General features: G+C 34.7%; 1 protein-coding gene across 1 annotated transcript in view; it reads left to right on the top strand.

Moving 5' to 3' along the window:
* The window catches only part of CCDC141 (coiled-coil domain containing 141), a 160,625-nt gene that overhangs the window by 16,359 nt on the left and 116,687 nt on the right, over nt 1–27,579 (top strand). The window contains exon 6 of the mRNA XM_039855348.1: nt 25,293–25,484. Within this exon, the coding sequence (XP_039711282.1) occupies nt 25,293–25,484 (192 nt within the window). The remainder of the gene's footprint in view (nt 1–25,292; nt 25,485–27,579) is intronic.

Raw genomic sequence — 27,579 nt, 5'->3', positions numbered from 1 at the left:
TTCTTAATAATGCCCCTTAGGAATGTATTTTAATAAAGTAAAGCAGTGTGACTTGAATTTACATGTTAGAGAAAATTTTATAGCATGTGTGTTGTGATAGTATTAGAAGACTAAACTATTTTACATTACCTGTGTCATAGCAGGTAATGAATCTGAATCTGAATTTCCATGTGATACAGTTGTGAATCTTGGAAGGAAGATTTTAAAGAGGATAGGAGACCAGAAGGTCTTACACAAGTGATCAAAGACAAGAAGAGTATAAGCCAGCTTTGAGATTCCAAATGGCTACAGTAGAATTGATGTTATGTTATCCTGGGTGGAGAAGTCTGGGATGCTGACTGCATGCTCCAGAGTTCTCAGTCTGATGACTTTTTCAAGGCCCAGAAATCTAGGCAGTTCAGGAAACCACTGAGAGGAAATAATATGAAAATGAACACTCTCCACTTGGAACAGTTAGATGAAGGAAGGCCTAAGAAGGTAGTTCTGATGCTGGCTGGCATAGGAATCACCTGGCTGCCTAAAAAAGAAAACATGGGACTCCTTATATCCAAGCCCTGAGCCTGAAGAGTCAAGAGGAGCCTTGGAGATCTGTACATCTAAAAAAAAATTTTTTTCTTTCAGTAATCTGATGTAAATAAGGAATAAGAAGCTCTAAACCAGGAAAAAAGGCCTAAACCAGGAAAACAAAACAAAAAAAAACAAAAAAAAACAAAAAAAACCAATTACTATTAAATAACCACATTAAAAGAGTTGAACAGAGGTACCATCATGGGATTGGAAGAGGGGCCATGGAAGGTTAGGGGCAAAAATATTTAAGATTTCATTACAAAAGTTTAGGGCAAAGGAAATTTCAGGACTGAAGTATTAAATGGTGTTGGAAGCAGCAGTGTGTTTAAGGATCTGCCTTTAGATTTGACAGTGAGGAAGTTATTGCTCTTCGAAATCTTTCTGGAATGTACTCCATTATACTATTGACCACGTCTTCCTCTGAGTCCCCTCTGTAACTCAGAGTTACTATCTGCATTTACTATAGTGTCTGTCTCAGGGAAACCCATATATGTTTCATTTTTGTTGTCTTCATTAGATTGCAAACATGTTTCTATTCCTGGGGCTTAGCACTGTGCTTGGATTATATGTTCAATAAACTTTTGTAGAACAAATGAATGAATGAATACATATATCCATTGCATAACTACAGGAATCTTTTTTTATCTCTCTATAGTAACAGAAGAATCATATAAAAAAGGACTGTGGGTAAAGATACAAAATAGCAATGATTTAATGGTATTAACATACCTCCCTCTTCTTACACACAACAGTTCTGAAGATTTTAAGAAGACTTAATTATTAATGTACAGAACATTTGGGCTCCTAAGAGAACATGGTGGAACTGATAAGTTATGCACACTATTAGTTTTTCTGATTTGTGTCATTGTTCTTTTAACTGAGCTGGAAGATGAGTTTCTGAGTGAATTATCGATATCCTCATTTCAGAATGCTAAGTTCCCCTCCCCTGGAAAGCATTCAGCCCCATCTCTCTCCATTTGGTTCCACGAGACTTCTCAATCAGGACCTTATTTTATGAGTGCAGTTTCACAACACTCTAATATGGTACTTATTCAAGTGCACCCTATATAATGTGTTTAAAATGTGACTTTTGAGTATTTACACCAGACTCATCTTGGGTACCTTTTAAAAGGAGCTCTCTAGAGCTCTCCTAGATAATAAGACTGTGGATAGGGATACACACTTGTCAAATGTAACTCTAATGGGCTCTTCCACATCAGTTAGTGTTGCTTTTAACACTGGTTTGCTTAATTTTTTCACATATGTACACATTTCTCCTAAGAGTGTAAGCTTTGCTCTGGACAGAGATGTGTTGGCACATTTTAAGTCATTATCAGAATAATTTTTATCTAAATTAATTGTAAGAGTTTTGGAGTCTAAATCATGACATACGTATAAACTTAATACAGTGGACTTTTAATGAGTGCTTGCTATATGTCAACCACTTTTTAAAATTTAATATTTAAACATTTTAAATGTGTTAATTTGTTTAATCATTAAACTAACCGTGTGAGGTAAATTTTATGAGAGACAATGCACCTTAGTAGTTGAGCCTGTAAATTCTGCCTGACTGGATATGAATCTCAGTGTGCTGCTTAGATATATAATTCTTGGAAAGTTACTCTTTCTCTCTGTCTCAGTTTCTTTTCCTGGAAAATGGGGTAATAACAGTATGTACCTCATAAGGTAGATGTTAGAATTCAATGAGTTAAAACATTTAAAGAATTTAGAACAAAGCTTCATACAGAGTGTATTGAATGATCGTTAACTACTATTATTTTTAATCCCCATTTTAAAAATTAGGAAACAAATATGCACATGAGTTATTTGCCAAACAGCTGGGAAGTAGTGGAGCTGGGACTCCACCTCCAGTGGTGTGCCTCTGTGCTGTACTGTGCTTAGTATGCTGCATGCCCTTTGACCATTAGTGCATTGTAAAATCCCACTCATGCAGGAGAGTTACCAGGATGGTAAAAAGCCCCTTCTTATCTGACTGCAAAGCACCATTCAACAATTTCTTATCAATGTTACAGTCATGAATCTTACAAGATTTGCAGGAACCAAGTCTCAGTAGCTTCAGGGCAGCGCTGCTCTACCAGGCTAGATTCCCTGTCTGCTGTGTTCCTGGCTCTGTGTTTAGCCCTGTGTTTAGCCCTGGGGGGACACAAAAGAAATGTAAGAGACATTTTTGGCATCCAGAAATTTATAATGTATAATAACATAGGGGAAAATGACCCACGAAGCAATTAACTAACAATAAAATCACGGCATCAAGCCACTAGACGATTAATTAAGTCCGCAGATGAAAGACTGATAATGAAAGTACTATAGGCAAGATCAGGGGAAAAGAGAAATTAATTTAGCTGGAGTTGTTTCATGGAGAAGGTGGAATTTAGGGTCAACCTGGAAATATGGGGCTGTAGGAGTAAGTAGTGTGAAAAGAGAAGTTTCTGGGCCAGGGAAGAGAGCAAACTCTTCAAGTCAGAAGTAGCTATCTCTTTACTTTGGCTTCACCCTGTGAACAAATGTTATTTTAATACACGCATTTGTTTATCCTTCTGTTTGGTACAAAAACTTCCCAGTGTTCTAGCTTTCATCAAGTCTTAGGTAATGTGTCATTCTCTTTATTTTTATTTATTTTATTTTTTTATTCAAGCATAGTTCTCCAGTAAAACATACAATGGCATTCTTGATAAGCCTCCAGGACCTGTTTTTTTCAGTCACATAAAAGGCCACAGAACATCAAGGGAAAGGTAGTAAAATCTAAATAAATCCCAGGGTACAGACAACTTTCTCAAACAACAGAAAGCACAGTAAATAATCTAATCCATGCACCCACAGATTATTTCTAATTACATTATTTATTTTATTTATATGCTCATTCACAGAGCAGACATGGAAGTTATTTATATGTAAATACCCAAGAAGGAAAAAGTAAGAAAAGCGTTTATGAAAAATAATTTTGTAGAGCTTTTTGAGTACATTTAATAAAAGTGTTTTTAAATACCATCATTAAGCGGGTCTGTACAGAAGGAACCTTGTTTGAACAATTGTTTTGCAGTAAATTGAGAAAAAGAAAATACCCGATTTTACTACCATTTAATTATAAAGGGACTAAGTTGTAACTTTGAAAGGTAAAGGTCGTTCTGGCATTTCCGTTATGAAGGAATTTTATGGTCCGTTAGTAAATGGCTCTGGTCATTTGAAAAGTGACCAAAAAAAAAAAAGAAAGAAAAGTTAATTTTTTAATCCAAATTGACTAATTTAATACAATGCCAGAATTTTTCAAGTTGGTTTTCTTAATTTTCTCTTTTTCTATCATTGGTTATGTGACTGACATTTGCTAACTTGGTTTTAGCACGAGAACGCCTGAAAGTTAAAGAGTTGACACAAAAATTCTTAATTAGGTGCGGGCTGTGGTCTAGCTGTCAGTACAACTCTTATTTCCATTCAGGACAGCTGTGGCCCTCAGGATTTCAGCAGCCTATTAGCTGTAGCTTCTTTTGCAAACTGGAAGCCAGCCAGAAATATAGTTCTGATATTTGTGTGCCAGTTTGGATTAGGGGCAGCCCATACAAACAGGGCAGGGTAATAACACCGTCAAACAGGCACGTGCAGTTAGGTTTTCATAGCCAGAATTAGGTGGTGGCATGTTTCTCTAGCATCAGAAAATACTTTAAGCCAGAGAGCCATTTTGCTTTCATACTGTATGTCTAAATTAAAAATTAAATTAAGTAAGTATGATTTACAGAGGAGGGCATAACCTACATTGATAGTAATATAAGGTATAAAATGCCCAAAAAAGTAATATGTAATTTCCAAAGTATTTATTCTTTTACAATTATCTCACATTTTGGTTACCATTAGTAATGACGATGGTGCTAATAGTTACTTTTATGAAAGACTGAATAGTGGCTTGGCAGTGTGCTCAGCACTTTATATGCATCATCTCACTTTGTCCTTATGACAATATTATGAGGAAAGCCCTCTTAATATGCCCATTTTCGAGATATAAAAAATGAGATTCAGAGTAGTTCATAAGGTCAGAGTCAGTAAGTGCAGAACCTACTGATGATGTGATTTTGGATGATACTTAGATGATACACTTGCCCTCACATATCCATGCCCTTCCCCTCCAGGATGCCCAGCATTCCATTAAAGAATAATTCTTTCAAATAATCATTAAATTGTTCTTCTTTCAAATACAAATAGTGGGATAAGCCTCCTACTGCTACATTTTGTCCAAGGGACCCATTCTACTCATACTCTACCTCCCTTGGCTCTCAAAGCTTTCTTGTCCTTGGTTGATACCTAAGCTGGTTACTTTTTAAATGTGTGGAATAGGAGGTGATAATTTGAATATGTTTTACAGAAATAAAGCCTTAAGTTAAAATAAATATATTCTGCCACTGGAGTTATCAGTATTAGCTAACAACATGTAGAGAATATTCATATTTATCATGAATATCAGGGTTTTCCTTACATTCCTGAAATCATACCACATATTAGCTTATTCCAACAACATTTTTGGCTAACTCTAGCTGCCATCAGGAAACTTAGCAGCCTGTAGAAATATAACAAGCATTGAATGTAACTGGGCTGTACTGATTATGAAATATTTTCATAAAATATCAACATAACAACTAGATTAGAATAATTACATAGCATGCCTCTTTACTTTAGAGACTGATTTCATATATACTATCTCCTATTTGCTTACATAGTAAGGACCAGTACATTATGGACTGTTCTTTGCAGGTGAGGAAACTGAGTCTTAAAGAGTTCTGTTTTTTATTTTTGCATTCTCATGATTTATTTATTTTACAACTGTAAATTTATACCTTTGACCTCCTTCACCCATTTCACCCACCCTTCAACCCTGCCTCTGGCAACCATCAGTCTATTCTCAGAGAGGTCGGGTGACTCGCTCAGAGCTGGTAACTGGCTGAGCTGGGCCTCTCACTCTGATTAAAATTTAGTACGTCATGATCTTTTCACTATGCTATATCCTGAGGCCTCCTGGCACAAGGTGAGCACTAATACTTCATCCTATCAAGAATTATATACCAGATTCCATGAAAAGTGCTGTCACATCACAGCCAGCAATGAGGATGCCTTGGTCCCCAATGGGGGAAGTGTAACTTAAGTCTAGTATTATGCCAGCATGGAGGATTCTGGTGCGGAAAGCCTTAGGTCCTCTGGTGACAGTGGTGGCTTGGCCCAGAGGAACACTGTGGCATGTGGCAAGTGATGTCGCATAACTCACATACAGGGCTAAGGAAGAAATTAGTTAAAATTATACTTTTTGATCTTAGCTTGAAAGCTCGTTATATGGTTTAGTAAGAGAATAAAATATACCTTTGTATTGAAACATCCAAATGCTTTCTCTGAAACTCTTTGGATTCTAAGTGATAGTAATAATAAGTCTTTATTGCTAATGAATACAAGGTTATTTTCTCATGTCTTATCTATTTAAATGATCTTCTCATCACTGTGAAAAAGACTAAGAGCTATACTGGTGTATTTGAACTATATTGTTTCAACTTTTAAAGTCAATATTAATTATTATTATTTTAAAATACAATAGAACTTTATATTTTTAAAATTATTTTTGTGTTTTACAGTGTCAAGTTAAATACTTTAAGGCATTTTTTGTTTACTTAGAATTTACAAAAGCAACAGATGGAGTAACTGTATGTCTGCCATTATTTGGGTAAATAAAATACAAGATCAAATGGAAAGGTAGATCAAACTGTGTCTTGGTATGATTCTTATAATTCTCATGATCATGATTAGAATTGAGACTATGAGTATAATATCATCTATTATCATAAATTATTACCTACGTATAGTAAAGCAATGGATCTACTGTCTTACTTGTCTCATTCACCAGATTTTTACTGAATACAATATGTACATAAGCATTGATCTAAGTTCTTGGGATTCAACAGTGAGAAAAAGAGACAAAAGTCATTGTCTTTTTTTTTTTTTGAAACTTATAATCTAGGACAGGAAGACAGATAACATACAAGTAACAAGAAAAGTTAACTATGGGGCAACAATATAGACTCAGATGCTGAGGAGAATCCCAATATATGCTCATTGTCATTGAGTTCCTTCCAGTTTAATGTAGTTACAAGATTTTCTTTTTTAACTTTGAAACTATTTTTAGATCATAAGAGGTTGCAAAGTTAGTTCAAAAGGACCTGTGTACCCTTTCACTCAGTTTCTTCCAATGATTACAACATATTCAATTATATGATATAAAAACCAGGAATATGATACTTGTGCAATGTATGCGCATAGCTCTATATCATTTTATTACACATGTAGATTAGTGCACCACCTCTGTATTCAGTATACAGAAGACTCCCACACTCACCACTAATATCTCCCTTTGTTACCACTTTATGTTAAAATGTATTCCCCTCCCACACAGTCCCTAATCCCTCACAAGCACAAATCTGTTTTCCATCACTGTAAATGGAAGCACACAATTTTGACTTTTAAAGTTGACTTTTTTTCACTCAGCTGAATGTCGTTGAGATCCATCTCAGTTGTTGTGTCAATAGTTAATTCCTTCATACTATAAATGTACCACAGTTTGTTTAACCATTCACCCACTGAGGCACATTTTATTTGTTTCCACATTTTCGCTGTTATAAAGCTGCCACGAAGTTTATTTACAGACTTTTCTGTGGACATAAGTTTTCAATTCTCTGAGATAGATACAATTTACGATTGCTGCGTATTACAGTAGTTCTACGTTTATTTTTATAAGAAAGTGCCAGACTGTTTTCCACAGTGGAAATATACCATTCCAGAGTGTAATGTACCATTACATTCCTATCAGCAATGTTGAGAGATTCAGTTTCTCTGCATCCTTACCAGCATTTGGTAGTGTCATTTATTTTTATTTTAGCTCTTCTCTTGGGTGTGTGCTACAATATTAATTATTAAAGTATAGTCTCCTGCTAGAGAATTCATTTTACTTTTGATATGAAGTAGGATGTGAAGTAAAGAATAAAAAGAGAAAGAAAAGATGTAAGAGTTTATGAGTAGCTTTACCTACCTGAACTCTGCTAAAAGCTTCTCTGTATAAAATAAATTTTATATAGTTAAACTGGAATTATTGACGTAAGGAAAAGGAATGTGTGATATTGAGCAACATACGTGTACAGTAGTGAGGCCCTGATGTTAATGTCTTTATAATGAATGAGCCTTTCTCATTATTAATGTTCTGTATATATAAAGGCTATAGTAGTCATTTATTTTTTTAAATATGGAGATGATTTGTTTACCAGTAGTGTAGACTATGAATATATTTTATTGGTTCCTGGAGTCTCTAGGGAGACCTATCAAAATGATAGAAATATTTGGGAAGTATATTAAGTATTTGGATTTGTGTTAAGTATTAGGATCCATAGAAACTTTTATTTTATAATGATAAGTAGACAGAGCCATGTAAACCTATAATATTGGCTTGGTGGACACTTATATTTTTGAATCACTAATAATAATAATAATAATAATAATAGTAATAGTGGTAGTAGTAGTAGTTAACAAAGACAAAGCACAATGATCTGGACTTGGAGCTGTGGGAGGCCAAAGGAAGAGGGGCATAGTCTGGCTCTTGAGAATTTATAATCTACTGGAAACTGGATATTTATTTTTTAAAATTTAGGTTTAAGGAATTATTATTTGAAAAAAAATTAATGAGCCATCTTCTCAGAATAAAAATTTTAAAGCACTGATTTTACTTTTTTGCAACTTATCCTTTAAAGTAACTTCATCTCAAACAAGTTTAAAAAGAAAATATACACTGTTCTTAAGGAATACAAAACAAGATTTGATAGTCCTTGTTCTCACCTAGTTGATAATCCACCTAACTTAAAACTTACTCATTCATAATTGTATTATACAGTGAAATGTAACATCTAAGTTAGAAAGGTGGAACTAAATGACAAATGAGTCCAGAGGAAGGAGGAATTGCTTTTTGGCTGGAGAGCACAGAAGGGTTTTATGGAGAAGGCAGCACTGGAACTGGAGTTGAAGGCTAACAGGTTTTGGATAACAGAAATGAAAGGGTAAAGTATTCTAGTTAAAAAGAGCAGCAAAAGTCAAAACAAATTCATGATGTTATGTGGAAAAGACCGAACGTAACAGAACTTAACTATGTACTAGACTCAAAAGTTTCCAGAATTTTCATTCTTTGCTTTCAAATATCCTAAGTTAATTGTCTTCAGTCTACTGGTAAAACTAAGATTATTTCTGTGAACTAGAGACTCTACCTGTATCCCACAGTCTGTGTTACAGACAGACTCTGCAGTGTCAGGAAAACATACGCAGGATATACCACATATATTTGCTCTTTTAGAAAATTGCTATTCAGGGGACCATTTAATGCTCCACTGAAGAGAAAATCTATAATCCTTTTTGTGCTCCGCATGGCAGTTGAGGCAGTGTAATGTCCATAAAATATGCTATACTTAAAACCAGCGATTTAAAATCTACACTTAAAAGGACAGTGCATTTTTCAAGTACCACAGAATATCTTCGGTTTCCTATTCTGTTGGAACCTAAAGGGAAAGCAATGCCTTTTAGCATCTCTTTAAATAACCAGCTTTATGATGTTTACCAGAGTGTCTTTTTCTCTGATCCAATTCCAAAATACTTTCCTGAGTTTAACGACTAACCAAGTGGGAGAGGAAAATTTAAATTAAACTGGCCTTGACTGAGTCCTGAGGCAAGCCATTTTTTATGGATGGCTCATCTTAGAAGCTCCATATCTCATTGTCAACATAAAGTCTGCTTACACTGTAAACTGGGCATTCCATTGTGTTCTGTTTAACAACTAGCTTAAGAAAAACATGTTATTACTGCTACTGTCAATTAATCTAAGTGTTTTATTTGGTGACTGCCCTGAGGCTTCTTCAATCTGAGAATGGATTTTTTAATTCTGAAAATGTCTTTTTCCCCCGCAAAGGACAAGAAATCAATTTTTTTCTTTAGGCTTTGAAAATAGATTAAATTATTTTTTTTGTACCTCAGATAGTGTCTAATTTTTCTTTGTGATATTTTGTGTAACCCACTGCCACTCTCTTCGAATTTAAAAATGGCACCAAGGTGAAGGGAGGGCTTTATTATACTCTAAAGCATGTGACGAGAGTTGACAGTCTAAAAAAGGGCTCAAGTCTAAAGAAGACTAGAGAGGTGGGGATCCAGTGTGTTTAACTCCTCAGGACAGAAAAGAGGGATTACCACCCACCTCACAACAAAAGCATTCTTCTTTTGTTGTGAGGTGAGTGGTAAGACATAAGTAGGAAGTGGAAGCTCATTCTTAAAATGCGTTTTTTAATTTACAAAGGAATGATGTGTCTCCTTAACACAGCTAACACTGTCAAAAGATAGAACTAGCGTTATTTATTTAAAAGGTCAATTATTATTCAGATACTAATCCAGAAAGTAAGATATGGGGGAAAGTTGAACCAATAGGCCATTGGTACACACTTACTTTTGTTATAATTATTAAAAACTTCAAAATATCTGGATAATATTGAAAGTTTAGTAATTACATGTATTTCTGCTGTGTGAAAATTGAAATTCCAAATGAATAGACCGGTATATTTTTATACATGTGTAAAATCTCCACAAGGGCAAAAAAAAAAAAAAAACCCAAATTCTTGAAACATGGGGACTGACATAGGGAATATATTTTATACCCAAGATTTGCCTGGGAGCCAAACTTCATCATTTGTAGTATCTTCCACCCTTTAGAAACACAGAGCCTCAGCAAGTTATAAGTCCAGCCTGCTCCAGGTAGGCAGTGACCAGATTGTGGAGGACCAGGTATGCCACAGAAAGGAGGTTTCTCCTCATCTTATGGTTAACGAATAATCACTGACAAGTGTTAGGCAAGGAGTGGCCTGATTTGTGCACCTTCATTGAAACTTTATAGAGGCATTGACTAAGTTAAAAGAACTACTTTAAAGGAGAAATATTTAGATACCCTGACAAGCCCAGAAATAGAAATATTATGGAAACTTATGGGCTTTTAAAAGCCCTAATACTCATCTATGGATAGATGTTCTATTTTCTATCCCCAGAAGAATGGATGTGTGGAAAAGTGCATCTAAAATATGGTCATACATCAGACTCAAGTGAGGAGTATTTTGGGAGGGGGGGCGGGCTGAGTTACTTTATATGCACTTAGGAAGCTTTTATATACCCCTTGGTTACATATAAAAATCAACCCGGAAGAAAGACAAAAGAGATGCTTGCCACTCTTTTTAATGACCAAGAAAGAGACCATCTAATGTTGTTACAAGCAACCCACTGAGCCCTACCATTGAAACTGAAGCTGGTGGACTAACTCTCAAGCAACTCTATTTTGTTTTTGTTTTTGTTTTTTTAATTTTATTTTATTATTAGTTTCAAGTATATACTACATCGGTTAGGCACTTATGTAGTTTATAAAACGATCCCCCTAATTGCTCTTTTTCTCCTCTGGCTCAAGTGAGGAATATTTTAAGAAACAGAGATTTCCGTTTCTTTTACTCTACATCTATTGAGTCAGAATCCTCTGAAGTGCTACTCAGAAATCTGCATTTTCCAAAATCTCCCCAACGTGGCCCTGGTGCAGCTAGTTTACTGCCTGAGGTTTGGGAGCACTGAGCTATAGAGGGAGGACGGGGAGGATTCAACCACAGAAGTCTTTGCAAAGGGCTCAGAACCAGTCAGTGCACAGAACAGCTCTAATGAATGCTGTGGGAATACATTTACCACATCAGTCTGCAATGTTCAAGTTGCCATGTCATGTGTCTTTTGTGTCTTTGGAAAGTGTCACAAAGTCAGGCACAAGGTCAGGGCTCCACAAATATCTGAAAAATGAATGAGCATTGCTTAACCCTAATATTAACAAAGGAGATGACTAGCAGTATGGTTGTGTATCTTTGGACAAAACACTGTAAAAATACCGATTTATTAAAATAAATGTTATAGATAGCCTAAAGCACAGATATTTACTCAGACTTTTCAGTAATTCTATTAATTAAAAAAATCAAGACAGGCATTTTGATAAAATATCTGCTTTAAAGAAGATAACAGAATATAGGACATGACATCAGTCACCTTGTGAACACTGCCACATTGAGACTTTGTGGGCTAAACTAAGAAAATGTATTCCCTGCACTTCTGAATCAATTATCATCATTGTGTGATTGTGAAAGATAATCCAAGTGATGACAGGTGGGGATAATAATGGGAATTAATTCAGAGATATATTAAATAATGGAGATAGGAAAAATCATTTAAAACTAAACTTGACAGCCATCCTATGATGTTTATTTTAAAAGTGTTTTGAAATAAATGTTATGAAACATTTTATCTTCTTACTTGGTAAAAGTTGAGATAGTATTAGTCATAATCATTAGTTGACATTTTATTATAGACGTCAAAACCAAGATTCTTGTTAGACATTAAAATTTTTTTTCTTTTATTTCTGACCCTTAACCACCTAAAGTAAAAGTCTTATTTAGACATTGTGAGTATGAAGAGCGGCTGAATGGGCAGTCAGAAAGTGGATGCTGAGGAAAAGAACTGATCTTCACTCTGTTCAAAAACCATAGTCCAGAGTAGTATGCCTTTTAAAGTAGCTAAATAATGATGTTCATCGGAGGGTTGTTTTGCTAACCCTCAACTAAAAAATGGGTGATTTTAAGATTCTAATTTGTTTCATATACTTATTAAGTAAGTTCAATTTGGGGAAGCCATGAAAATGTGGACTAAATCTCTGAATGTGTTTATGTTTGTAAGTAGAATAATTAGACATGGCTCCATCCTAGAACACAGTTTGTTATCTAGGCTCTGTCTCTCTGTCTCTTGGATAAGTTCTCTATACATAACTGGTAAGATGGCCAATTAGTTACATCAGGCTCACATCCTACCAACTTAGTAACTCTGGTGAAAAGTCTTTACAGATAGCTCCAGCAGAAAAGACTGGAAGAATGAGATTTTCCAGGCTGGGATCTTTTCTGTCCCTGAATTAATCACATTTTCATCCTTGAACCAATCAACCAACCCATAAGTGGGATGAGTAACTCTTATAGGCTAACCCAATGGATGAGGAAGCAGGCTGACTCTTCCTAAAGTCACAGGTCATGGATTTCTCATATTGAAGAAGGGTTCTGTTGACAGAAGAAAAGGGCTATTCTATTGGCAAAAAGAAAAGAAAAAAACCACCATAGCGCCTTAAATTTCCCATTTAGTGTTTGTATCTAGGAAAGGAAGAAAAAGCATAGTTTTTAATGGCAAAACAAATTATGCCCTATCAAAGTGAAAAAAAAAAAAGCATTTCTTCAACAATATAAACAGTGGCTTTATTTCAGTAAAGTCTTGAATAGTATAAGCCTCTCACCAACCCCAATTTTAATCTTTAACCCTTATATGAAATGTAGTAAAAAATAAAGTTGTTAAACATTTCACATACAAAGTTTCTAGATTTCAGCTACTCCTTGTATCTGCAAGTGGTAGGTACTCAATAAGCGTTGAGTAAATTAATGATTATTGCATCATAGAACCATGGAATTCAATGGGATTTTAGAAATCATCCAGTTAATCTTTAAATGAGGTGTACACCCATTACAATAGCCTCAGAGTGCTCATTGAACCATTATTTGAACACTTTCATATGGAAACCACCATTGTTTTCCTCTCAAGGGATTTGTTTGCCATATACAAACATAAACCCATAAAAGCTGATAGCATTGAACAAAGAAGCATTTATATTGTTGGTTTAATTTCTTTTTCTTTTCTCTCTCCATCCACTCCCATGAATGTAAGATGCAAATAACAAATTACTATTGAGTGATATCTCAAGTAATATTATATGCCAGTGCAACTCAAATGAACAAGCTGGCCTTTGTTCAGAGAAATTTGAGGAGAATTCCGGTCAAGGAATTTATTGAGAGACAGAAAAGGAGGTCATGGGGTATTATGGCCCCTCATGGGTGGCCTTAGAGCTACCTCAGAGGAAGGCTGCAGTAATGGCTGTACTGAGCGGTTGATACCTGGGCCAATATCTAGAGAGGCTGCCTTGTGGCTAGTAGAGGTATATCTTCACTGGGGTTACAAAGAAGAGAGAAATGAGGTGCTACCTCATCTGGAAGGTAGGAAGGTACCACAGAGAGGTAGCTTATATTAAGAAATACACACACTATTGAAGCAGGAGTAAGGATGGGAAGCACACACCCCATACCTCTAGTTTGGGACTAGTATTTGTTACTTCTAGTAACAAAGATTCTTTAGAATGCAATGTGTTTGTTCATTTCAATATTAATTTTTGTTATTTATTTGCATATAAATCATATCTTTGGATTAACTTACTCTTGTTCTATTCTTGGCTTGAATAAGGTACCCTAAAATATTCTCTGAATTTTGGTAAGTTTGGTAATTTCAAAACTCTCAAGTAGCCAAAAAGAAATTTTGCAGCATTTAAAACTAAATTTTATTTCATTTATTTTATTTTATTTATTTTATTTTATTTTTTTTACTTACGAAGTATTTTAGATTACCTGAGAGGATGAGGTGTCATTTCAAGAAAACTTCAGAAAATTGATATTCAGATCTTATCTGTAGAGTAGAAATTTCAGATGACATTTTCAGTCTGACTCTGGAATGTAATGATTAAAAACAAAAATGCTTGGCATTTTTGAATCAGATGGACAGTAAGCTAAAGTATTTATTGATTCAATTATTATATTTATAGGGAAACACACGGTTCACCTATCAGTAAATGGCTATAATTCTTTAAAATCCTTCATAATTATGTATTGTATGGTCAGTTTTGAAACAAATTTATTAGGACAATTATTAGCATTAGACAAAGATGACTATAAACATTGATTTAGAATTATTTTATATTGGCATTGGCAATGTTGTTGCAATAAGGACAGAACATGTTTATTTTCATGTTTACTTTGTTTTAGTGAAGGATTCCTAGAGATACATAAAAAGGAATAGGTGCCTATCTTCTTAGTCATTAATATGGTCCTCAGTCCAAGGAAACTAGAAATCCCAGAATTTCTTTCTTACTTAAGCATGGATTTCAGAAGCTAATGGACCAAATTTGATAACAGTTAGATTTACCACAAAGCCCACAATGCTGAGAGGTGAACTTTATGCAACATAGACTTTTGTCAAGTTTGCTTTATTTCTGCATTCAGTTTTAAGTAGTGAATGTTTATACTATCTCATCAGTATATGTGATACAGTTAATTTCTCACATATAAAAATTAGTCATTTTCAAGTAATAACAAGTATTGGAGAGGATGCAGAGAAAAAGAAACCCTCCTACACTGCTGGCGGGGCTGCAAATTGGTACAGTCACTATGGAAAACAGTATGGAGTTTCCTCAAAAAACTAAGTATTGATCTACCATATGATCCAGCAATCCCTCTACTGGATATTTACCCCAAAGACTTAAAAAATCGTATCCAAAAAGATATTTGCACACCGATGTTCATAGCAGCATTATTCACAGTGGCCAGGACATGGAAGCAACTGATAGATGGTTGGCTAAAGAAGCTGTGGTACATATATACAATAGAATATTACTCAGCCATAAGAAGAGATGAAATACTGCCATTTGTGACAACATGGATGGACCTCAAGATAATTATGCTAAGTGAAATAAGCCAGGTAGAAAAAGTTGAAAATCACATGATATCACTTATATGTGGGATATAAACCTAAAAGCAACAAATGAACAGGACAAACAAACAGAGCCTCATGGATATGGACTATAGACTAGTGGTTAACAGAGGACTATAGAGTAGTGGTTACTAGTGGGGCGGAGGAGGAGAGGGGAGGTAGATGGGATAAAGGGGATCAAATATAGGGGGATAGGGGGAAGGTGAAATGGATAAAGGAGATCAAATATATGGTAGCTGAAAGAAACTGGACTTTGGGTGGTAAACACACAATAGAATATGCAAATATCAAATGTTAATGTACACCTGAAAATTATATAATTGTATTAATGTTACCCTAATAAACTTAATTTAAAAAAAAATTAGTCATTTTATCAATGTACGATTAAGGACAAAATGAGTGATTGAGAATTTTTCTGAAAGAACAATTTTTAAAATATATATATGTTCCTTAAAAGCAAATCACTGTTATTCAAACTCAGATTAAATTCTTTTTGAACTTTGGTCATTTCCAAAATTATTATTATAAGCTATAGTGATTGGTATGTCACTTAATCACTTCAAATCAGAATTAGCTTTTTGTTTCCCTCTTAAGGGATGGGTCACTGAGTTTATTCCTACTAGGATCTCAATATGTTCTCCATCCAGTGGTTTTATAAATATAAAATAATAATACTAGTAAAAAAGTACACATAAGCATAATTAAAATAATAACTAACATTTACTGAATGTTTACTGCATATCAAATACTGTACTACGAGTTTACATGGATTATTTCTTTTAATCTTCATGAAACCTTAAGAGGTAGGTATTGTTACTTTCCTTTTATAATAGGCTGAGACTTAATTAGAAAATTAACTTGTAAAATGTGTGGAGTCAGAATGTGGCCCCCAGATTCTGTGTCTAAATCACTATGTTATATTATATACCATATATCACAAAGGGAACATTATTATTATTTTGTAATGTGGCCACAAGGCAAATTTATTTCCACCATTGGAAAAATATCTCTATGTGCATGATTTTTTGATGGCTAGAAAATATCATCTTTATACTTGAAAGACAGGACATTACCTCAAAATTTTCTTCATGAGCAAACTTTTGTTTCCTCTATATGAGAAGAAAAAATTTAAATTGCTTCCAGAAATGTTAAAATAGGTGAAAAATATCAATGTAATTCAGTCCATAAACAAGCACTGAGCAAAAGAGATATTAATTTAATTTTCCAGATTGGCTGAATGCATTTATCAAATTACCTGAGTAATTGCTCAACTGTTCCCTTATGTTTCCTGGCAGCAAATGCTTTATTATGATTCCACAAGAAGAATATCAAGTACTCTGCGTGTTTGTGAGATGCATCGTTGTGATGTGTTTGTCACTCTTCCTGGGAGCTCCCTCTCATCAGTTACACTGTCTTCTCTGATCTCAACCTTCTTCCATCCAACGCTGGAATGACCTGCATCTTACTGGCTCTTTAGTCCTACCATTTCTTCCTTTGTTTCTGAAGTTTCCAGATTTCCAGGGGTTTTGCTATGCAGCACACCTCTCCCTTCTTTCTCCTTCCTCCCCTGATCTTTTCAGTTCAACTCTGTGATTTCTTTCCTACCTGAAATGGCTACCCAATTTCTAACTTCCACAAATGGTGCAACCACAAGGATGGAACGGTGGAAGGGGTTTCTTGTCTGTCAGAATGTATTGGTCACACAGCTTGTTGGCATAGAGCATCTCCGGTGTTTTTTGTTCTCTCTGAAGCTGCATATCAGCAAGTTAGGCAACCCCAGTCCCCACTTATGCCCCTATTTCCTCTATTGAATGTTTCTCAAACTGTGCTTTCCAGATCCCTGGGACTTCAGAGATGTATTCTGAGATACATGAATACCTAAAATAATTTCAAATGTTTGATGATTATCTTAAAATATTTAATATAAGTTGCCAAATTTCAATGCTTACACTTGAGTTTCTTTCATTTCATTGGTGCCAGTAAAGTGGCAGTGTGACTTTTTTGGTGTTTTCTCAAGCCAAGAGTATACAAACTTGTTCTCGAAATTACTGAGTTCTCAAGATTGAGAAACAGTGCTCTACAATGCTGGCAATGGGCCTGGGCAAATGAGGAATCACTCAGGCCTGGCCTCTCATTCCTCAGATATCTATTATGCACAACAAGGATCCCCAGCCTCCCCCCCACCGCCCCCATCCCTGGACTGTGGACCAGTACAGGTTAGTGGCATGTTAGGAACTGGGCCACACAGCAGGAGATGGGCAGCTGGTGAGCCAGCAAAGCTTCGTCTGTATTTGTAACCACTCCCCAGCACTAGCATTACCACCTCAGCTCCACCTCTGATCATCAGGCTTTAGATTCTCATAGGAGTACTGGTCCTTCGTGCCAAAAGATTGGGGACTGCTGGTGTTCAGTACTTCCTGTGAACCTCACACTCTGCTATGCTCTGGGAATTTGAAAAGTCCCTGTCCTCAGGAGCTAGTGGAGAAGTCAGATCCATAAAAAGACTATTTTAATGCCACCCACAGTCTCCATATTCTCCGCATCCTTCCTGACACTTATTACTTGTTGACTTTTGATGATAGCCATTCTGACAGATGTGAGGTGATATCTCACTGTGGTTTTTACTTGCATTTGATTAGTGATGCTGAGCATCTTTTCATGTGTCTGTTGGCCATCTGCGTTGCAATTTACAACAACATGGGTGGACCTAGAAGGTATTATGTGAATTAAGTCAGACAGAGGAAGACAAATGCTGTATGATTTTACTTACATGTGGACTCTAAAAAATAGAGCCTAGAAAATGTGGGATGTCCAATCATTCTACTTTCAGGAATTTATTTTAATAAGAGAGATCCATGAAGATCTACATGCAAGGATAAAAGTCAAATGAAGTGAGAATTGTTAGAATTGACTCAACTTAATGTTAGTTATGATAGTTAAAAATGGAAACAAGATTTAATAGTATTTAACAATAGGGGAATTCTTAAATAAATTATGGCATCTCATCAATGGGATATTAGCCAATAAAAATAATGTTTCTACAAAATTATGAAAAAGATTTATAATATAGTGTTTATCAGAAAAATGACACATAACTTTCTATAACAGAGGTCGGCAAACTTTTTCTGGTAAATGGTCAGAAGATAAATCTTAGGTTTTCTGGATCATATTACTTTGTGAGTTGCAACTATTCAAATTCTGCTGTTGTGCAAAAGCAGCTATGGACAATACATATACAAATGGGTGTTTTCCCAATAAAAATTTATGAACAGTGATTTTTGAATTTTGTATAATTTCCATGTGTTATGAAATAGTATTTTTAAAAATTTTATTTTTAATAACTTAATGTTAATATATAATGTGAAAAAATGTAAAACCAATTCTTAGTTTACAGACTATACAAAAATAGATGACAGGCTTTGGACTGTGGGCTATAATTTGCTGATCCCTGATCTAGATCGTATCATTTTAAATGTGCAAGTATCTAAAACCATATGAATATTAATGTGGTTATCTCTGGGCAGTGGGACTTTTTTAGGTAATTTTTATATTTTTTCATTTTAAAAATTTTCTCAATTTTTAATATGAAATTACATTATTTTCATAATCAGAAAAATAAAAAAAACTCATTTTAATAATTGCTATGGTAGTGAAAAGCACTTTAGAGAGCAAATACCCCAGACCCATGGAAGATGAGGGTGAAGGAAGGCTTACTAAAAATGTCAACCCTTGAACAGTGTCTTGAAGGATGATAAAGAGTTATTCAGGCATAGGTGAGTCACAGGAGGGAGCGGGAAGACTGGGAGGCAAGAAAGGGAAGCATTTAGGCTAAGACATAAAAATTAGGTGGTAGGAGTGACAGGGAACTACAAGAATTTCAGAAGGCTGGAGAGCAATGTGAGAGAATGAGCAGAGAGAAGATTACAAAGGCATAAAACTACTGAGGGTCTTACTTGCTAGGCTTGAACTTTGAATTTTATCTTAAAATCTATTAAAAGATTTATGAGTTGCTAAGTGACATGATAATATTTCTAAAATTGAAAGATCTACATGGGAGCAGAGCTGAGAATGGAATGGGTAGGGGTGAACCTGGAGATAAGAGGACAACTTCAGAGGCTGTCGTGGGAATTCAGGTAAGAAGTGATGAGAAACTAAACCAAGGTAAAGGGAGGAAGGAGAAGGTTTGAATCATATGTAGGAAGTTAACTCAATAAACTTTTGTGACTAATTTGATCTTGGCGTTGAAGGAGATGTGGAAGAGAGAAAAATAAAGATTGTCTTCCATGTTTCTGCTCCTGAAAGCCAGGTGAGTTGGAGATTCAGTGGAGAAGATGGTATGATCGGTTTTAGATGTTTTGAGTTTGAGGTAGTTGTTGGATGTTTGGATGAAGATTTTTCAGGAGAGTTAAAAAGTCAAGAGAAATGAATTATATAAACAGTAGTTGTAGTAGTTTCAGTAGTTATGAGCCTTTATGTATTCACTTGGAAAGAGGCATTGAACAATGATTCTTATTCTTTCTTCTTCACCCTACCCCCGCATGGATTAAATGGAGACAAAAATCTAATCAAAGCTTGTGGCTCATTGTGATCATCCATTTAAACTTTGGGGTCACTTGCTCTTTGGCCTCAGGATCACATCAGAATTTCTGGAAGAAGTCGAATAGAGTTTGAAAAAGTCACACAAATGATTTTGATATAGTAACCCCAGCCCCGTCTCTGCCATGCATTTGTTAAGAAAAGAGCAAAGACCATGGTCTCTCGGAACATGAAAAAAGGGCAGAGAAAGTAAACCCATAAAGAAAAGCCAAAGCACAGATGGAAAATCGGAGTGCGCTAGGAGCCAATGAAAGAAAAAAATTTAAAGAGCACAAAGAAGTGATGAAATGAGGATGGTGGGCATTGACAAATGTGAGGTCATCGTGGACCTATACAAGAATCTTTCAGTAGGATGGTAGGGATGGAAGCCGTTCAGGCATGAGTTGGGAAGTGGATGAGTATAAAGAAAAAGGTGAAGCTTCAAAGAAAGGAAAACAATACAATCATAACTAGGTGCCCCCTAGCCAATCTTTCAGATTTATGAGCACGATTTGTACCATTTGATTAGAGATGATTAAAAAATTCATGCTGAATGAGTGAGAGCATGGGTGAGTGAATACATTCTTGAATAACTTTAGGTTCCATTAGATGTTATCTTCTCTGAACCGTAAGAGTCATTGAAAGTATTATTGTGTTGTATTTGAACAAGTGACAGTTTGGTTTTAGCTTTAACGGAGAACAAAGTGTGCCCTTTTCATTGAAGTGAAATACTTTCTATGGATCCCTGTTGACTGAGAATGTTGTAAGTACTGTGGGGATCATATAAGTTTTTTAACTATAAAGCACTATGCAAATATTATTTTACATTGCAGTATTATTGTTGCATTGATAAATAAGACATGCAAAAAGGAGGCCCACCCTCCTTTCCCCCATGATCCTCTTCCTGTGCCAAGCAGACTAGGCCCCTTGTGAACAGACCCATCAGAGCCCACACAGATACTAATTTTTTTTCTTTTTACCTCATGATTTTTGATAGTCTTCAAACTGGAAGAGCTTCTTCTCTCCATTTAGATAATAAGGCCATCTATAGCCTACAGCAACTGAGAGAGGCAATTTACACAGATAGAGTGAAGCAGCAGGCTCACTTCAACTGTTCAAAATTATATCCCCAGGGTTGCCTGGTTTTAACTTCCATAGTACACAAATCCTATGTACTTTTAAAAGAATTCTTCAGGTCTAACTAAGTAGTGAGAAAGAAGACTTACAGGGTGTTATCATGGCTTTTTCCACAGTTGGAAAGCTGGAGGTACAGCAGTCTGGGGAATGAGGAGGCACATTTTGATCTGGTTCAAGGAAACTTTTTTAATAACTGTAGGAGAGTTTGCTCCATAAGTAATGGAGTACTGCTACTCTTGAATGGGTGCTATGTTGTAGTTATGTTAGAGAGGCTTCTAACATAACATAACATATAAGAGGAGGTGAAAGAAACTTCTTACACCTCATCCACACATTCGACCACAAACACATTTATTGAGCCCCTATTATGTGCAGAGCAGTCAGTGTTTCTCAGTAGGGCCGCTGTTTGATGGGACCATCCTTTGTCAGACCCCTCCCCTACAAACCATACAAACACACCGTGATAACTAAAAATGCCTTGACATGTTTTCAGACAATCCTTTGGGGCACTTCTGGTTGAAAACCAGTGATAAGTGCTGGAGTTATAAATATGAGTAGGACAGAACTTAGGTCTCTTCTGTCTCCTTTATAGATTTGGAATCATTATTGATAGCATGCATGGGGTATTATGCCCTCTAGCTCTCTCTGTGAGTATATTACTTGTGTTTGTGTTTCTGGCTACCTAACTGATACATCTTGCTCCTTGAGGGGAAGCAAGAAAAAAGAGATAATCTCTTGAGGGCTTAGTAATGGGCATTAAAATAGAACAGTATTTCCTCAGTGGTTGCAGCATATGAGTGAGCACCAGAATCAGAAGGGAAGGCCTGACCAATAAATAGGGTGATATGATCCATGGGCAACCATAGCAAGTTGGAGAACCCTAAAAGAACTAAAAGCCTTCCTAATAACTTTACCAAAGCTTAAGGCATATCATAGAAACCTCAGTGTTATACATCCAAACATCTTAATGGTGGATTTTGGCTTTGGGTTCAGATCATGCTCCATTTCAGGAATCACACAGAAATATACTCCAACTGGTCATTATCCTGAGATTTTGTATTGCCTGAGAAAAATATTCCTGTTCTGTGAATCCTGCCTAGTTCATGCTGTTTGAGTGCCTCTGTCCTCCAGTATTTCAGATTGTGTTTGATAAACCCTGGGGAGCATTGGCCCCTGATCCCAGCACCCCAGGAGTGACCTAAAATTACAAGAGAATTTGGAGCAGACAGTTTTCTGCTGATCATCAAAGCAGAATGTCTACTGGCTTTCTTGGAGAAAATCTCAAGTGCAACTTGTACCAAATTAAACCCAGAGGGTTCTGCAAGAATGTTCTGGCCTTGGAATTCCAGTGACTAGAACATTTTGTAGTTCATACTGAAGGTTATGGGAGAGTCCCAAGGAAATAGTGGGAACCATAATTGTAGTCCTTCAAGCTGCTTGCCCCTAAAACCTCTGCATCACTGATTTATAAAGTCACTTTCGTGGGAAAAGGACAGTATTAAGAGGAACTAAATTATATGTGCGTAATAAGGTTAGAAGAGTTCTATGTAAACAATACTTCCAAAAACAACTCTATTAGCTATAGAAATAGCCAACTTTCATATTTATCTTATCAAATCTGAGAAATATCAGTAAAAATGTAAGTATTCAGTCGTTTTGCGCCAGAGCGAATTCATGGCCTGTTATTCCTTACTCTCTTCCACGTCTCCACCATGGAGTTATCGAGTTCTCCTAGTTTCAGTTCTTACTACAGTCTTTGTCATACAAGTGAGATATTTTAAAATTTAAAACTCCTAATATAAATTTTTCTTCTCCTTACATATTCTTGAACTAACATCCATCATAAGTCAAAATTGAGGTCAAATTATTCCATTTTAATGACAAAAAGTATAAAATGAAAAACACACACAATACAAAGTTAACCAGCCTTTAAGATAATCTAAAGCTTGTCACATGAGAAGGAAATGCCCAGATATTATGTTCTCAAATAGTGAGATAAGAGTATATACATTTGATCTTACTCTCTTGTCAATTTAGACAATAATTTGTCTTGTTTAGCCTAAATACCAAGAGAATAGAGTTGGCACATATTCAGTAGATGTCTCTAAAGGGTTGGTTCATTGGCACATGAAACCCAATCTGCCTGAGAGGTTTTTGGGTTAGCTATGAAATTATTAAGCTCTGGTATAGATATTTTGTTTTGTTGCATTAAGAATTTTATTTTCCTCCCTTATTAAGCATGAAAGAAACTTGGATGTATAATGCAGAACAAATGATTTTAAATTTGTGAATGTATCCAAATTTTATTTCTTACATTACATGTTGGCTTCATGGTAATTACCATTTAATTTTACATTTTAAGATCCAGGCTGAAGGAGCAGCCCCTTCTATGAAAAGAGAAATGGTGGAATCACTCATTGGTACTTAAAACTTCTGTTCAGTAGTGACACACAAAACTCCTGTTTACATTTCATTAGTCTAAGTAAGTCACATGGACAAGTCTGATAGTAGATGGCATGAGGGTATAACCCTTTTACAGAAGAAACAGCAAGTAACTGGGAACAGTAATACAATTAAAGTGTTTGTGTGTCTTAGGATATAATTTAAAAGTGTAAGGAAGGTAAGAACTGTTCTAGAATTGTAATTGGAGATAACTCAGATCCATTGTTCCAGTACAGCAATGGCATGTTTTTTGATTAAGATAGTTTTTGTTTGTTTTTTTGATGTTTTTTAGATGGGCGGACCATTGGAGCTATCTACTCTGCTATTTTTATTGACATCTGTCAGATGTTTTTATATTTCATTTGGCTTTTCAATGATCCAACTTGTAAAAAATCAATTCTTATGTTTTTCTCTAATTTGTTAATTTTGATTTGCACTTAGTCAATTAATGCCCTTTAATTTTTGCTTTATTTTATTATTTTTGTATAATATTAGATTTAAATGTTTAAGTTCCTTTTCTTTAAAAATAAAGTTTAGTAATGCTATGAATTTAATCAGAGCTTAAAGTTAGCTATATGTTAAGTTTTTAAACATAGTAACCTTATTATTACTTTTTTCTAAACAGTCTGTAATTGTAGTTTTTATTCTCCATTGGATCTAGGAATTATTTTTTAAAGTGTTACCTTACATTTTCTAAGAGATTTGTTTTATTACCTGGAACTTTGTTGTTTATTTCTACTTTTATTTCATTGTGATCTGATATACTGTAAATATTCTAATACTATAAGTGTCTTATCTTTACTGTGGATTGCACTATTTCTCAATATAAAATCACATTATTTTAATCTCAATGACTTTTGTTTTTATTTCTAATTTGTCTGAGATTAATATTGCTAGTCCTCCTTAGTTTTGTTTGTATTTGCCTAATATATCTCTTCTCTTCATTTTCAAAAGTTACACCTTTTTAGTTAAGGGATGACTCTAGCAAACAGAAATTAATTGAATTAGTTTACTTAATCCGATATTTGTCTTTTAATTGAAAAAGATAACTCAGCCACTTTTTTGGTGTTAACTGATATTTAATCATATTTCTATCATTATGTTTTGTTCTTTTACATGTATCCTGATATATGCGCTGCTACTTCTTTATCTGTTATATTTTGCTTAATATCATTTTAGTCCCATGTTCAGTTGATATTTTGGAACTCATTCATATTATTTTTAGTCTATTATGTTTTTAAAATTGTGCCTTTATTTTTGTGCCAACTTCAAGAATAAAACAGAATCTATGGGATCTTCCTTCTACCCCTAAATCAATTATGTAATCACCCATATTTTGTTCAAACGATCTGTAATGTTGGTTACAGATATTCGTTTTTACATTAAGAAAATTCTCTTTCAAGAACTTATTCTTAATATATACATTAAGCTTCACAAGTATATTAACAATAACAACTATTTAGAATAGATAGTTGTTTTTATTGGGTTCATTTCTCTTTTCTTGATCACTCTCTTCTGGATGTGTTCAATTTAGTATTTTTCTTTTTTTGAAATGTGAGGTTAACATGATATTCTGTACCCCTCGGAATGTAGATGTGTACCTTTGACAAATCTCTAGTGTTTGAATAATATTTAAATGTGAATGCCCTTTAGCCTGGCCATGCTCCCTAGTTTACCACAATCTCCGCTGCTCCCTCCCGCCTGTTGGATCTGCCTGCCTGCATAGCAGTTTGTGTTTTTAAATTCTCTTCTAGACCTTTTAGACCACATACAGTTTCAGATTTCTAAGCATTTTAACTGTGATCCTGTGCTCTTAACATCGAGCAACACTCTATCTTACACCTTTTTTTCCTTGGACTTAGGCTATGGAAGATCGGGTATGGGAACTCTTGCAGGAAGCAGACAAGACAGCTGAAGAGAACAAGGATCAGAGTCAGGTCTATGATGCCATGGCCAATACCTTGGGTGAAGCATGGGCAGCCCTGGTCTCCATGCTTGAAAGAAGAAGGGAGCTCCTCAGGTTGACCTCTGAATTTTTTGAAAGTGCCTTGGAGGTTTGTGTTTTAAAAAATTTCTCCCTTCTTCACATCAGAGCAAACAAATAGCACTCCTGAAAATGTTTTATTTCTGCAAATAGACGTTGCAATTGGTTCAAAAATGGTAGAAAAACCAAGGTATATACAATACATTTAATTTTTGATTGTCAAAAACTAAAGTTGTTAATATTTTTAATGTAGACTTTTAAAAAAACTAAGTACAGTTCATTAAAATTAAGTAAAATATTAAGTAAAAATGGAAACTCTTACTCATAAGTCATTATGATATATTTCCCTCTGTAGAAGATAGTAATATAATTAATAAATCAAACAATTACTCCTGATTATAGGATTTCTAGGAAATATTTGTCTAGAGTGTTCTTATTGACTACAAGTTCTGCTGTTTATGAAAAGGCAATTGCAAGATATTCCTTTAGAATGTTTGCATTTTATAAAGTATAGTATGGCATTTTATAAAGTACTTTCCTAAGGCTTATAGTTAAATTTCTATAGTTCGAACTCATTAACCTATAAGAGAAGGAAAAAGTTCTGGCCTAAGAAGGTCATTTCCCTCCATGGTTTTTCTTAAAATCTGCAATTTTTTTGAGGTTCCCAATTTCAAAATGTGAAACTCAAAGACCATTATCAAAAGAAGTGTTATATTTAGTATAAGTTATTGGAAATTTCAATTTTAACTTCTCTGTCAAGTGGAAGTACATTCATTTTGATGTGAAAGCACTGTTTCATTGCGATAAAGCACTAGCTTTGAAAAATGTGACATTTCCAAACTGAAAATTTAGAACTTAAGTTCAAGATAATGAAGAAGACTAGTAATAGAACATAAAAATTAGGGTAGATGATCTCACACATCATGAACTTGTTTAAAAGTAGAAAGTAAAAATTGTGGAAAACAATTTGAACACTGAAGTCCAACTCGCAATTCATTTTACTATCATCTTGGGAAAAGTTCTACACACAGTTTTCTATCCTGAAAAGAAATAAACCAGGCGAAATATACCTATGGAGGTCAAATTATATAAATGTTTGATTTATTCTTAGTAAGTGGTGTATAAGTATCAACTACCATTGAAATACAGCTCATTTGAGCACAGGAAATTATATTTTTTCAAACATTAGGCTCAATATTTGTTTCTCACTCTGTAGTAGCATTCATGCTAGCTGATTTTTTCTATGAGTAATTAATTACATGAAATAAAAGGAAGTACTAAGTCAACCTATAAATCAACCTAAAGCTCTGATTCCTGGTGATATGACTGTTTCTTGTATTATTTTACTTCCAATTTTGTGGACCACTTTATACTTAGCTGAAGGCAAACTCCTACATGATCTTCCCTGTCCCGTATGTATGCCAAAACAATTTTTATTAGTGATTTAAAAAAAAGATGAGAGCGAAATTAAGAAGAGGATTTTTTTTAAATTTAATTTTATTATTAGTTTCAAGTATACAGTATATTGGTTAGACATTTATATAGTTTATAAAATGATCTACCTAATTGCTCTTTCTCTCCTCTGGCTCTTTACCTAGCCATTACATTAATGCTAATTGCATTCCTTATGCCGTGCTCCCCATCCCCATGATCATCTATCAACTACTAATTTGTACTTCTGTAACCCTTCACCTCATTCTCCCAGCCCCCCAAATTCCCTCCCCTATGGCCATCACTAGATTGTCCTTCATATTTGTGACTCTGTATAGTATTTTTGATTGTTTTTGTTTGTTTGTTTCTTAGATTCAGCATATAAGTGAAATCATACAGTATTTATAAAGAATTCATACAACTCAATAACAAAAACCAATCCAATTAAAAAAGAAGAGGGTTTTTTAAAAAATATCCCCCATCACCATTTCTATCTTTTACAAACTACAGAAAGAAGAAAAGTGAGGAAAAGAAAATATACATAAAAGTTAACAGTACTTTAAGGAAGCTTTTTCTCAGTAAAATTTTTTTGCTTGTTGATTTATTATTTTTAAAATTTCAAATAAGCTGAAATATAGATATACAGTGACTCCAAAACTTTTTGTAATGTTTTACAGGAAAAAAAAATCACCTACAAGATTTTATTATTTTATTTTTCTTTGAAGATTCTGCTC

The sequence above is a fragment of the Pteropus medius genome, unplaced genomic scaffold (assembly GCF_902729225.1).
Source record: "Pteropus medius unplaced genomic scaffold, Ma_sr-lr_union100, whole genome shotgun sequence".
Taxonomy (NCBI): domain Eukaryota; kingdom Metazoa; phylum Chordata; class Mammalia; order Chiroptera; family Pteropodidae; genus Pteropus; species Pteropus medius.
Note: the sequence above shows the minus strand (reverse complement) of the source record. Positions and strands in the feature narration are given on the sequence as shown.